The sequence below is a fragment of the Tachypleus tridentatus genome, chromosome 5 (assembly GCF_004210375.1).
Source record: "Tachypleus tridentatus isolate NWPU-2018 chromosome 5, ASM421037v1, whole genome shotgun sequence".
NCBI classification, from domain to species: Eukaryota; Metazoa; Arthropoda; class Merostomata; order Xiphosura; family Limulidae; genus Tachypleus; species Tachypleus tridentatus.
The window spans coordinates 14792838-14808202 of record NC_134829.1 but is presented as its reverse complement, the minus strand read 5'-3'; the positions used below and the strand labels follow the sequence as shown (position 1 = coordinate 14808202).

The 15365-nt window shown below is 31.7% G+C and overlaps 1 protein-coding gene across 6 annotated transcripts in view; it reads right to left on the bottom strand.

The window, feature by feature from the left end:
* Positions 1-3323: 3323 nt before the first annotated feature.
* Positions 3324-15365, bottom strand: part of Rbsn-5 (Rabenosyn-5) — a 43739-nt gene continuing 31697 nt past the window's right edge. For all 6 annotated transcript variants that reach the window (XM_076501365.1, XM_076501364.1, XM_076501368.1 and 3 more), the window contains 2 exons: positions 14314-14400; positions 3324-5207 (listed from right to left, as the gene is read on the bottom strand). In XM_076501365.1, the coding sequence (XP_076357480.1) occupies positions 4703-5207; positions 14314-14400 (592 nt within the window). In that variant the 3' untranslated portion in view covers positions 3324-4702. The remainder of the gene's footprint in view (positions 5208-14313; positions 14401-15365) is intronic.

The window sequence follows — 15365 nt, the reverse complement described above, 5'->3', positions numbered from 1 at the left end:
CACTTCAGGACCTTATGATTCGATTTAATGCAATCTCCTGTTAAGTGTACGGGCTTACAACGCTAAAATCCGGGGTTATATTCCCCGCAGAAGACACAGCAAATAGTCCAATGCGGCTTTGCTCTAGAAAACAAACGTTTTAATTATTAAAAGGACATTATTTGAAACCTTAAGGGAATGATACAACTTAGGCGAGCTTACCGTATAGAGTGGCTCAAATGATATTTTATTCGAAACACTTTTCTGCTCTACACTTGAATGCGTATTTCACGTTACAACTTTTTCTATTATCGATCGGAATAACGCAAATATACTTTCTTAATAAAAGCATAAGTGCACTACCTGTTTAGATATGTACGTATTCTAGTTTTGGGCGCTCATAACGACTATGAAACATTGGTATTGCTGTTTCAGTATGTAGCAAATGAAGAGATTACAGTGAAAGTTATATTCTCTATATCTGCAGATAACGCACATTTTATGATCTTTGAATCAAATTGTCGTGTTGTTTCCTGATAAACAAGTTTTACTGGTGTGGTTAACTGCTGGGGAATTAAAGCGGATGAGATCAAGAGAAATGACAAATTTGCGAAAAAATAAACTAACGCTCATGCGTTAACAGGAGGAAAACTTACTATAATCGATAATTAGCAACTTTGGTTTTGATGTATAGCCATTTACTCATCACTAACAACTGTATACATCTTAATTGAAAGTGAAGGAATTTACACCTAAACCGAATAAACCGCTTAGATCCCACCACCACATAAAGCTTATGTTGATAATTGTTTGTTTGTTTTGAATTTCGTGCAAAGCTACACGAGGTTTGATACGACGGGAATTCGAACCCGAGACGCTCCGAATACGAGTCGAATACCACCTGGCTATGCCGAACCTTAGGTTGATGAAACTTTGTAGAATTGACGGCACCTGCTTGTTATGAAGACACAAGTGTAGAGGACGATATTTTGAAAGTCTTCCGCATTTTGTCTTCAGGTCTATCAAAGAAGGCTCATGTTATTCATTTGCTTCGTTCTTTTACACAACACTAATGAGTTGTGAATTTGGTAAAAGTAGCCTGCTTCAGCGGAAATATCGAATAAAAGAAAAGATTAGGCCTCTACTTACCTTTGTTTCACTAAAATTCTCGTTTTGGAGAGGAAAAGAAATACATGCAGAAATTATTTATTGAACATATATAAACTAAAACAGCGAACGCCCTCATTCACTTTGTTAGTTTATGTTTTTTTCATACAAGTAGAAGAGACTGTTAAACAGCGTATGTCCTTTCTATAAAACTTGGCCATTGAGAGCAAGGTGATTACAGTTTCCTGGTAGATTAGAGATATAAGATAACCGGTTTCTGTTATGCGTACATGGCTAGAAGACTTACAACCCTAACAATTAGTGTACGTATATATATATATTTACATCTCGTATTACACAAGCAACAAATTACTTCGTCTTTAATCGAGTAGTGTTATTCGTTATTATTTATTAAAATTCTAAATTGTGATACACTAGTTTTATTCTCATGCTAGTACTTGGTTTTGCTGAACAAAGCGTACCATTGGTATTATGTCAGTTCTATCCTGAGAAGCTGTATTTGTATTACTGTGTTAGTTACGAAAGTCGTAACGCTAAATGTACCAGCAAGTATCCTATAATTATGAAAATTCTGTTTATTTTCGATTACCTTTCCAAAAGGAATCCCCGTTACGTTATACGTTCAGAAATACTTGTTTTTGAATTTCGCACAAAGCTACTCGAGGGCTATCTGTGCTAGCCGTCCCTAATTTTGCAGTGTAAGGCTAGAGGGAAAGCAGCTAGTCATCACCACCCACCGCCAACTCTTTTACCAACGAAAAGTGGGATTGACCGTCACATTATAACGCCCCTACGGCTGGGAAGGCGAGCATGTTTGGCGCGACTCGGGCGCGAACCCGCGACCCTCAGATTACAAAGCGCACGCCTTAACGCGCTAGGCCATGCCGGGCCCTTCAGAAATACACAACTACGTATAACTGAATACTTTTCAAATATATCATATTACTCGAAGAGAAGTTTTCGTTAAAAACGTAGTTCCCCCACACTCCGTGAGTTATTCACGCAAATATTAATATAAACGGCATTGATGGGAAATGTACAGAAACTGAACTGTACTGTCTCACTAAACATCTAGAGACTCAGTAAAGGTTTATCGAAGGTCTCTCTCTGTACAATTTGCTCACTATAAATGGGCTGTTTACATATATAGTAAATAACTACACTGCACAGTAGATATGCATATTTGAACTGCCAGTTCACATATACAATTGCTAAGTGTAACTGTACTGCCTGTCTACATGTACAGAAATAAAGTATAAATATACTGTGTTTCTGTGTCAAGTGCACCGTCTGACTAAATATCTTTTTTTTTTTTTTTTTTTCCGTGTCATTATAGTACTAGCTTAAAGATCATCTGTATGTTATGGGCAACAATTGGTTCTGTGTCACCTCTAAGATGTATGAAAATATAACTTATTAGCTGAAAACCTATTTTCTGTATTTTACAGTTAATATTTGCATCAAACAAGCACTAAATGATGAACACTTAATCCTAGCTTAAATATTATATATATATATATATAAATAACCCACAGTTCCAAGAGGAAAGAGTATGTCAAATGATACTTGCTTTTAATTAGTGTGGTATAAACATCATATATCTTACTCCCTTACATAATTTATTAAATGAAGAATTAATTTAAAGCTTGCTACATATGGACATTACTGCATGTAACTTCAGTCCTAGGTGTTACTATGCATGAGTTGGTCAAGAATACTACCTATTTTTCAATGAACTAGTTGTATTGTACTGAACATCCAGTGTAAGGGTGCTTTATGACTGTCATACAAAGTAGAAGTTTATTAAAATTCTAGTGATCAAATTTAGCAATTGGTCTACTGCAGAAAGTGTGTGGATTATAAAATAGTTCTCTGACACTGTTAGACATGTTTTGTTTCTCACTTCAACAATACTTTCTTTTTCTTCAGTACTAATAAATTTAATCTGTTTAACAGCATTAATCTCCCAACAACTTAGTTCATCAATCAGTTTGGACCCTCCCATACTACTTTTTGTCATCTTCACACTGAGACTTGTCTTTCATTAACCTACTGACAAATCATTCCACTTGTTTGTTCACATATCAGAACAGCAAGGCTATTTGTTACAGCAATTGAATAAGCACATGAAACTAATTTTTCAATGTTAAATCTGCCGAGGGTTAATTATGCTGTATGTCCTTAATAACCCTTGCTATAAGATACACACAAGCTTATGCACCACAAAACACTGTTTATTCTTTAAAATCGCATCCTTATATTTAAGCAATTCATTTATTCTAAAATTTCAAGAAACTTCCAATTTGAGTTTGTAGATATATTCTTCATAAATTATTCAATATATACATGAACCATGGATGTACTCTGCTTGAACCTGTGGTTTTATTCTACTTGTACCTGTAGATGTACATTCTAGCTGAACCAGTAGATATGTTCTACATGGACCAGTAAATATATACTCAGCTTCAACTTGTGGACATATTCTCTTTCAATTTTTGGATTATTTTGCTAGAATCTGTGAATTTAATATGCTTACATCTATTAAGATACTCTGACAAAAATAGAAAATTCACCTTTTGTTTACAGACATACACATTTATTTCGTGTGAGGAAAATCCATGAGTGTTATATCTGAGAGAGATCACAGATTTTTCTCAAATATTAAAAAAAACAAGGTTTTCAATAACCCTAAGTGTTGCCTGATTGCAACACTTGTTAAGTGTTTTTTTCAATATCTATGCCACGTGTGTTAAAGATACTTTAGATATTTTGTTGTTTGACAGGATTTCTACAAATTATACTTTTAAGCAACGTAATAATTGCTGTAGAAGTAATTTCTCTATTCTGTATATTATTGTATATGTTTCTGTTGCATTACTAAACACAGCTTTTAAATGCTATGTTTTCACCTACTGTACTTTAGGTAGTAGAAAATAGTGGAGCTTAGATGTAAATAGTAATGGATGATGTGCATGTTATTTGGTCTTCTTATAAAAATGTTTATATTTTTGTCGTACATTAACAATAAGTAATATTATACTGTACACAAGATATGCAAAACTGGAACTTTGTGTAGATGTTATGTAATAAACAAAATATTCTAAAAAACAACACATATAAGCTGAGGTATTTTTCAGCTAGAAGTAATAGGTTAAAAAGTGCACTCTTTTTTAATATTATTTTATATTTTAACAGATATTCGATCAAGTGTGCTGACATCAGTAGCATACTTCTTAATTCTGATTACACTATGATTTGCTACAGACATTAATGCTTGGGTAAATCTGATAATACTGTAATGTGATACATAACAACTTCTAACAACCTACATTCACAACAGACTTGTTATCAAACCTTCCCGAACAGAAAAGCTTGTATATAAATTTTGTACACGAATTATTTACATAACAGTGGAGTATATGACAATTCTTTTTTCCTTAGTCAATCTCTCTTTCTTTATTACTAATAAAATCCAAACGCTTTGTTTCTCCTTGATGTTTCATTTTTTTTTGACACTTAAGAAACATGTATTAAAAAGAATCACAGAACTCGGAGCATTTCCAGCATGAGAAAGTTCCTAGCAAATAGGCTTAGTTTACACACTCTTTTGTTTCAAATATTCCTGTTGCAATTCCTTTAAGTTTTCTTCTAATGTTCGAACTTCATCATAACGATGAGCTTCTCGTGCCTGTTTGATAAAATTTCTAATAATATTCATTTGCTGAACCATAGGGTCATCATCCATGGACATGGAACATTCCACACTGCCTGGTGTCCAGCCAGTGTCCACAGAAATCATATCTTGGTTTATTGTATGTGCAAATGACTGCCTATTTCCATTTCTCTTGGAAGAGTCCTCTGTGGGACTGAACTGCCTTGCCTCAAGAGCTGCCTGTTTCTCTTGCTGTATACGCTGATGTACCTCTCTTCGATGTTCTTCCTGTAACTTATGTAATTCTTCTTCTGATGGTAGTGATGGTAAGCCTAAGATGTTATCTCGTAGGAAATTACTTGCTGCATATCGCACACAGCCCTGCAACTGAAGGCTTTTTGGTGATGGGGATGGCTCATCTCTGGTACCAAGCACTGAAATTTTTCGACTAAAAACAAAAAAAATTTAAGAAATACACAAGTAATGTTCTTTTTATTTTTATACTACAATAAAGATTTAAGGTACATTAACACAGCTACACATTTTAATAATATATGTATTATAAAATGTATTATAAAAGACAAAAATTTCAATGAAATTTCAAAACCATAATCAACAACAACTAATCATGTGCTTAGTATACATGATCAAAGTTGTGTACCAAACAAGCACTTAGGACAGCTTAATGTTAATCACATTCTAACACAATAGAGAATATAATGATGGAAAAATTTTTCAGATGAGTAGGTGTGGTGTTTTCATATACATAATTTACAAAACAAGATAGTGAAACACCTCTTTACATCATTAGTGTGGTTATGTACAATTATATAGTACACTTGCAGTGCAGTAAGTCTTAGCATATTTCTGTTTTCAAATTCCTTTTCATTTTTAGAAGGGTACTTAACTCATGTTTAAGTTATCTTCTGAGAACATAATGGGTATGATAAAAATAAGAAGCTAACCCAAATATAATTCTTCATATGCATTTAGTTTTATTATTTACTCACTTTACTGCTTTTCACTAATACTTAACACTCCTATACATGACCTAAATATACTTTTAATACCTATTGAGTTTCCAGTCAATTTTACTTCACCACATGGTAACCTAAATTAAAACATTAAAATAAATTACGTATGTGAATAATTTTATGGCATTTCACGAACATTTATTTTTGTTCTTTTAACTTCACTCCTCTGTTTGACCTCAAAATTCAATACTGCTGTGGGCTGAATATCAGAAAGAAATCTATAACTTTAGGAATAAAAGGATATTGGCAATCATGTATGTCAACTATAATTTGCTGAATAGTTTTTATAATAATGTTCAAATAATGTGCATACATGAATTCTATAATGTTTTCTTTCTTATAATAGAATTCAGATAACATTTTACATTGAACAAGCATAAAACACCTGCTTAATAGCAAATGTTTAGTATAAAATTCAGTTGATAATACTTACAGAGAATGAAATGGCATACAAAACTACAGTAAAACCAAAGTAATGAAAAGTGTTTTAACACTGATACATAGAAACAACTTAATTTGCTGAATAAGGCTACAAAAAAATTCAAGGCAACAGGACATGTTTTTAACTAAAAAACAAAACAAAATAACATTCCAAACATATATCACTAGACAAAAAAAAAAAAAAACAGCAATTTCTTTTACCAACAGCAATCAGAAGCCATTAAATCAATATGTTCACAAGAATTTTATGGAGTCTAGGACATGCTATTAACATACTGAGGAATACCTCAAACTATATCAAGGAAGAGTTCATAATTAAGGTAACAATGAAATAAAAACTTGAGGCCTACACAGCAGGAAGTAAGTACAAGGTCAGAGATACAGATAAGGTTGCAGCAAACTAGGAAAATAGAGAAAGAAAAAAATGAGGTAACAGTATTTCTCAATGCCTTATTGGAAGATAATAAATAACTAATTAAAACCCAAGAATGGTAGTTATGGTTTATTTTTAGAATAATGTTAACAACCAATCAAAAGACAAGAAATGTGCTGTTAATAACATATTAATTAAGTATAAGAAGCTATGGTTTGGGCACAAAGGGAGATAGTCTGACAGTGAAAGAGCAGACAGCACAAAGCACAAACAAGATAGCCTCTCCACTGATCATTGCATCCTCTAAGATATCAGCCTTAGCATCTGTAGAAAACTCTCACCATTCGAACTTCATGTAAACTCAAATATCTTCTGTACTTCGTCTACTAATGTAACTAGTACACAGTACATTAGGACAGTATCTTGTAAAAGTTAAACAACTTAATGATTAACAAAGTACCACAAAAATGTTACTAAATATAGTAGAGGAATTGTTCACAAGATATACAAATGTTAAACAGAGCAACGTATAAGTTGTTGTAATTTGTTCAATTAAATATATGTTTTGTTACCTAGTGTCCAAAGTGTTTCTTCATTCTTTATGTAAATTTCCTCAAGTTAGTGGCTTGTAAGCCTTACCCACAACTGGATATAACAAAATATCCTGTTAATAGATTAATGAATTACCTTGCTAAATGTGCAAGTAGAACTCAACAACAAATTACAAAATGGATAAATTGATAGAATTTTAGGAAAACCAAAGTAAAAATAAGAAAAATAATTTGAAATAGATAATAAAATAAATTAGTTAAATTAGCATAAGTATTAATAAGTAGTATTAAAAGAAGTAAATATGGCTACTCCTGTTTAAAAAAGTAAAATAGAATAGGGTGTGTAACCTAGAACTGATAGATGGGTAGGTACAGGTTTTGAAGCTACTGTAGAACAACCCTTGCCAACAAAATCGCATAGGTCTACATATTTAATGAGTGATATACTACTTTTGTATGGAAAATTTTATGAAGACATTGAGAGTTTTATTGATGCAGTTAGTGAGGTTGCTAGGATGGACGGATGCCAAGAAGGCCAATATACTTAGATTAAGAACAGCAGGTGAGGCAAAATGCTGTATCTGTGCATATGATGAGCTTAAAGAAACTGCAGACTTTCAGTATCTAGCACTGACACAAAAATACAATAAAACAGATTCAAAGTTTAATCCAGCAGGGGGAGAATCAGTTAGAATGAGTTAGGTAACACACTTCAATGTGCATGTAGATACCCTAATGAATTAATGATACAAGCCACTTTAAAGTCAGACTATGAATGAGGTGTGATTAGTAATGTAATGAGCAGAATTGTATATGAAGTAAACACATCACACACTATTCTGCTAGATTTAAATGAAGTAGCTACTAGAGAACAGCTATGCCAGAAACAGGTATACAGACCATAGCATTTTGCTGTAAATTCTGTAAATAACAGAAATGACCATGCAAACTGCCAAATTAGGAATCAAAATAAGCCAGAGTGCACAAAATGCTTCAATTGCAGTAAAAACTGCTTTACAAAGAAGAATGAGCAGAGAGAATGTTTTAATTGTGGATTTACAGAACACATTGCTAGGGATTGTAGATGCCCATCAAAAGCAAAAAATAAAGCCCTGAGAGCTGGAATTTACAGAGCAAAATTACAAGTAGTTCCAGTGGTTAAGCATTAATAATGTTAACTCAGTGATTTTGGTTAGGTGCATCTTGTAAGGAGAAAGGTGCATAATTAAATAATACTTACAATAACTTAAAATTTATAATTAAATTTAAATGCAACAAAGTAAAATCTTATGGCATGCACAGTATAGGAATGCCTTTAATTATAGAGTTGATGAAGTTATACTAGTAGTTACTCCAAAATTGTTTGTTGACACAGGTGCTTGATCTTGTGTCACTTAGTGTTGAAAAATCTGTCATTGCTGGATAATGAAGAAAGTTTCTAAAAACATCTTAAACATCATGTTAAAATGCTGGGCAAATATAATGCTTAAACACTTTTTCTACATTTGTAAACAGATGGTATTTTAGGGTAGGGTTTCTTATGACATTGAAATAACAACTGCTAGAGGTAAACTGCAACAGAGACTTTAGATTTTGATGGGAATATATTCTCAAGCTTATGTACCCTTTCACTGATTCAATCTTATAGTAAGATGCTAACATTAGCATCAAGCAAAGTAGTAAGGCTAATGAACAACAGGCTAAACACAAAACCACTGATACTCTTAACAGTAGGAATACACAACTAAGTTACCATGGTAATAAGATTAAGTGTTCATAAAAAACCAGACTAACAAGGAAACTCTTTAGCCTAGCAAAACTACTAGTAGTAATTGTTACAGTAATTGTGATAGTGAAGAAGGAATCAAAAAATAAGCAAACAGTAGGTGAAGTAAGACAGAATAACATAGAGAAATAGAATTTTAGACAGTAAACTAGTTAGACAAACATCTCAGATGACTGTAATATAATTCAGGCAACAGATTATCTCAACAAGAGTGTGTGAGATAAAGAATACCTGTAAGATTAGTTGCAGTAACCAGGAAGAAGTAATATTATTATTGCAGTTAAGGTAGAGGACTTTAGGCAAAATAATGAAGTTTTATTTGAGCCAACATAGATAGGGAAAGTAGCAGTTTATATTACTAATTCCATCCATAGTGTCTGAAACACACACACTGTCTATAAAATATTTAAATGTAAAAGAGTGTAAATTGATGCTGCTTAAAGCATATAGGAATGGGTTAGGCTAGCAGTAGAAAGCATAATGTGGTATATAAGAAAGCATGTGAAAGACAGAGTGAGCATAAATATAAATGAGTAACAGGTAAGGCTAGCAGTAGAGAGAAAATAACTGTAAGAGAGAATAAATTGGTATATAAGGAAAAATGTGATGGCAGAGTAAGAAAAAACATAAACGAAGAATTAATAAGCTTACTGGAGGAGTACAGATACATATTTATGTGAGAATGTGATCCAGATGGGCATACACAAGGTAAAATTAAAAGCATGCATAAAGAGTAACTTAAAACAAGGAATAATACAGAATAGTAGTAATCTATGTGCACTGTTGCTTAAAACAAGGAATAATACAGAATAGTAGTAATCTATATGCACTGTCTGTTGTGCTTGTTCCAAAAAGAATGGTAGTTGAAGGTTAAGTTTAGATGTGGAGAAGATTAATTGAATTATCCTTAAAAGTACTTACTCATTAACTAAGAAATGCAAGGCAGGTTAGGTCAAAGTTGTTAATATTTGACAAGTTAGGTCAAAATAGGTACTTTTTATATATGGGTTTGCAAAATGGATATTGTTAAGTACAAACAGAAGAAGGAGCTAGAGTTAACAGTGCATTTATATTACCATTTGGTAAATATCAGTTTAATAGAATACTATTTATGTTATGTAATATCCCTTCAACATTTCAGAGTCTGATGGATGTAGTATATCAGGTTTACAAGACTTGGAATGTTTTTGTTACTTAAACAATGTTTTAAATTTCCCTGTGTGTTTTGAAGAACACTTAGAGAAACTAGGATGTGTGTTTAATAGACTGAGGATAAACTAAAAGGTAAAGCCAAGTAAACGCCTGTTTCTAGATAATTTGGATCACATGTAACCACAAAAGATGTATGTACGAATTACCCAGTACAAAAAACAGTAAAGGATATACTTGCATTTTTAGGAATTTTATATGAGATTTATACCACATTCTACAATGCTTGCAAGACCCTTAACTCAACTGACAAAGACACAAGTTTTTACTGAACAGACAAAAGATAAGAAGCATTTACACAAATATGAAAGTCTTTATTAAAGGAAACAATTTTGAGTTATTTTCATTTTGGCAAGGAGTTTATTCTAAGTACTGATGTTTCAGGTTTTCTTACAGTGCAGTATTATCACAGGCAGGAACACTCCATAGCTTATCAGAGTAGAAAGCTAGCTGTAGCAGGAAAGGATTACTGAGTAACAGAGCAGGAATGTTTAACAGAAATACAGTGTATTAAAACATTTTGTTGTAATCTGTTTGATATAAAATTTACCATTATCACAGATCATGTATCACATAGGTTGCTAATGATTCATAAATATCCATCTTTGAGGTTAGCAAGATGGTCATAGCTGAGGCAGGACTATGATTTTGGTTATGAAGTTGTATGGGACTTAGATTACATTATTCATGAACAAAAGATGCTACAGTGAGTGCATTAAGAAGCTAGGTATTAAAAGCAGAATATGCCAAACATATGTTAGACATCAAGACATTACACAGACAAGTAGAGTGAAGAAAACATAGGTAGAATATCATAAATAGTAATTCACAAACTTTGAAAAACAGAGTCATGAATACTTATCATGACACCAATTTGTGGCCCACTTAGCATTTGCATAAATATTTGGATGATTAAGTAGACAGTTGTGTTTGCAAAACATTAGAAAGGACATTAAAAACTATCATATCTGCATTTATTAAATGTCCCCTAAGAAAAAATGCCAAGTTTAACAATGGCATTTTATATGATAGCTACAGATATTTTAGGTTCACTAGCAGAAACAACCAACCCTATGGACAAATGTTTGTACTAGTAATTAGTAATTATATTACTCATATCTCACTTTAAGAGACTGTACATTTTCTAAAAAAGTACTTCTTTCTTGGAAGTACAGTACTGCATGGCAACAATGTTCAGGTTATGCTCTTTTGTCATATACAAAAACAGAGCTCAAAACTTTCAAATATAAACTGTAATGTTTTTATACATTAAAAATTCTACCATTATTGAAGAATATATATTTTAAGAACTCCAGTTTTTAGTACTACATTTAAAAAGTACATACAGTTCAGTGAAACTCATCTTCTTGATGTGAGGCAAGTACTTTGTAATTTTATTTACAATTGTGTTCTGTTATTTAAAAACATGGCTTACAGCACAAAGCATAGTTATTGTTCTAATTCTAAATCTTGAACACCCAGTGTGTGAATTTTTTTTTATGGATTTTTGCTTGTGGTACCATTCAGCAGATAGTACCACCTTTCATACCTCTTGATCACCACTTCTGGTATTGGAATCTTGTATTTCAGTACAACAATTGGCCCTATTATATTTATTATTTCCATCATATATATATACACACACAGCTATGCCATTTCTCCAATATAGTAAGAATATTAACTCTGCATGCACTAAATAAATATATATTAGTTACTTCTGATTACTTAACTGGATTCTTGGAAGCAATATGTCTACAAGATCAAGAGGTCAAGTCTTTTGCAAAGGCTTTTGTAAACCACATTATAACAAGGTATAGCACTACATAGCATTTGCTAACAGATAAAGATACAAACTTAATTTCAAGATTAATGAAAAAAATCTGTCAACTGTTAGGAGTAAAGAAAACTGAGACCACTGCTAATAGACTAATAGAAAGGTTTAATAGAATTCTATCACACATAACACCCCAGTGTTGTGAGAAGGATCAAAAGACATGGGATGAACACACAAAGAACAAAAAATAAATCTATGCATGAAAGTCCCTTTTTACTTTTACAGAGTAAAGGTGTAATGTTATACATGCAGAAGATATTAGCACCTAGAGGAATACACGATGCATTAGATGAACACTATAAAGCAGAAATGATGGAAAGGATGCAAATCACATTTGAATTAGCAAGGAAATACCTAACTACAGCCGGAAAGAACAGGAAAAAGCAGGCAAATAAAAAGTACAGATCAGTAAAACTAAATTAGGAAATAAAGAACTAGTAAATTTACAAACCTTTTGTTTGTAAAATAAATATAAAAAGTTAGCAAAACTTTGGAAAGGACTGTTTAGGGTTGTAAAACAAACAAGCCCAGTAAATTTCAAAATACAAGGAACCTATGGTATAAGCATGCATTTAGTACACGTTACCCACCTAAAGACAGTAAAAGAAACCAAGCCCTATCAGTGCGAACAATTAACAGAGAAAATAGAAATAGTGACCCTAAAAAATTACAAAAAAGAGATTAAAGATTCTAGTAAGATAAAATTCAGAAGTAATGAAGTTGAGCAAATAAATGAGGAAAAGATAGACCCTTTAATAAAAGAAGATACATAAACAGTAATGTTAGATGACACACACCACTGAGACAGGTACTGATATGCAAGTTAGTGAACTATGTGTGGTAGTGGAAATATAGCAAGAGATGGCACAGTTGAATCTAACTTAGTAGATGTAAATGGTACACAACTAATATCTCAGACTAGCATGAGTAAACCACAGTCTTCATCAGACACTATAATGAATGACTATAATCTAAATTTCCGTTGAGAATCAGCTGTGGATTCATCCTCCACCAATAAGAACACATTTTGACCAAAAGGTCATTACACTTAATGTAATATGGTAGATATATCCATAGAGTAAATGATAGTCTCAAGTAGTAAAATAATGAATGAAGGATTTAAAACATTTGATAATATGCTTGAGTATTTGAGAGATAATCAACCATATAATAACCAGATATAATGCATAATAGTAATAATAATAACTATATATTACACATATTAGTAGCAAATAAGTTTTCAGGTGCACTAGAATCCTTAGGATGATGACAGTGACCATAATAGCAGAACAAAATGTAAGTACAGTCTCAGTAAAAATACATAAGGTATTGTATTCATTGAGAAGGGAAACTATTTTATTGAGGTATAAATGGGTAATTGCCAAGGATGTACTGTTTTTGTAATACATTCAGTTATTAATAAGATTTTAAGAAGAACTATTCACATTAAAAAAAAGTTAACTGGGAAACTGGTGTAAATTTTAAACATAAGAATAGGAAAGAAGTGATTATGTTTACTAAAACAGGAGTAACTATTATGAAGGTACTACAAATAATGCAAATAGTACTAACAGTGAGTTATAAAAAGTGGAGTAGGAAATTAAATGAGTTAAAATACATTTGGGATAGTGTTTATACTTCAAATCAAAATCAACAAAAACACAGGTTAATTAATAGAGGCAGAAATGTCTTAAAATTCTTGTTTGGAACTGTAACTAGTGATGATTTGCATGAATAAAAAAAAAAGGTAGATCGTCAGAGAAAAGGTATCCAAAGAAATGATACATCTGATATGAGAACAAGCACCTGTTCTGTAGTCAGACTACAGAAATGTATGACAAGGAGATTGTAAAAGTATTTTATGCACTAGGGAATATCACTAACATGCTAGACTTGAATAAAGTGAAATTCATAGAACAGGAACTGAAAAGGTAGCTTCTAATGCAAGAATTCAGAAATATTTGCAACAGTTAGTGTGAGCACTTAATGTAACAGCAAATAAAAATCTAAGTTCATACTTTTTATTCCTTAGCAAGTTATAGAAAGTATTAGACAAAATTGAGAGAAGACTGATACACATCTTAGGGTATATAAATATTCCTGCAAAATTATATCTAAATGAAAGAGATATTTAATTTTCAATGCTTAGATATACAAATATTATCTTGAGGAGCTATGTTCTACTCTGTCAACAAATTTCATACATTTAACTGTGTACTTCTCTATTAATTGATACATTTTTATGTTGTCAAATCAAATTAATTTTTGCCTACTATATTTTCTTTTCTGATAGAATTTCAATTTGAAGATTTAGAGGTTAAATTACCTGATAATGTCAATATTTTCTGCTAGTTTAGTGAGTTTCATCCGGAGTTCTTGAGCATCTTTGAGGCTGTAACTAGTTTCACCATAGCTGAAAACAAAAACAAATTTCATGTACAATTTTGCTGTTAAACAGAACAAACTAAGAACTAAATTTGAATCTTTAATTCACAGTTTTACAGTTTATTTCTACAGGAAGCATTATAACAATTTGGAAACTTGCTACTATCAAATATTTCATTCATAACAGATATAGACAGACAGGTTGAAGTTATTAGAAAATAAAATACATTTGTCAGTTATTTTACTTAAGCATAGTATAAAAAAGTTTATACTATCATCATCAAATATGACATATATAACATTAATAAGTTGGGTTCCCAGTTTAACTTCAAAATAGAAGTATCAGTATCTTTTGATCTTAAAGGGAACATACCTCCAAAGTGTAGATGAATACAGTGGATAATGTTAAAAGTTTGAATGGTTAAATCAAGAAATGTTCAAAGGAAAATTACTTTTTACAATATTTTAATACATAATATGAGCTATGTTCTAAAATATGAAATATGAAGTGATGTTCTTAGAGGAATAACATATATAAATCTACATGCACAGGTTAGGGTTTTAAACTAAGAAAGATTAAAGAAATACTTAAGCCACACAACTGTAAGTTTTGTGAAGTGATGTACAAAAAAAATGTAGAAACAAAGTTCTTAAGATTCTCACATTAATCTGACTTAACACAGCATGAATTGTACTGTAATTTACAGCAACTTAATTAAAACCTAATGTTTCTGAAATTAATATACAATCAGTGAACAGAAAACATGAAAATTAAAGGTTAAGCATAAACCATTATCACATCCTAAAATAATATATTTTTAACTATTTACATCTACAGTAAAGTACGGAAAGTCACTGTGCACTTATATATTTATTAACAGACATGCTTCAATATAGAATATAGGAGGTAAATATGAATGACAATTATAAACAATGTTGACAGTGACCCCCATTGTCATCAATACAGGCCTGGATCCTTCTTATTTTGTTTCT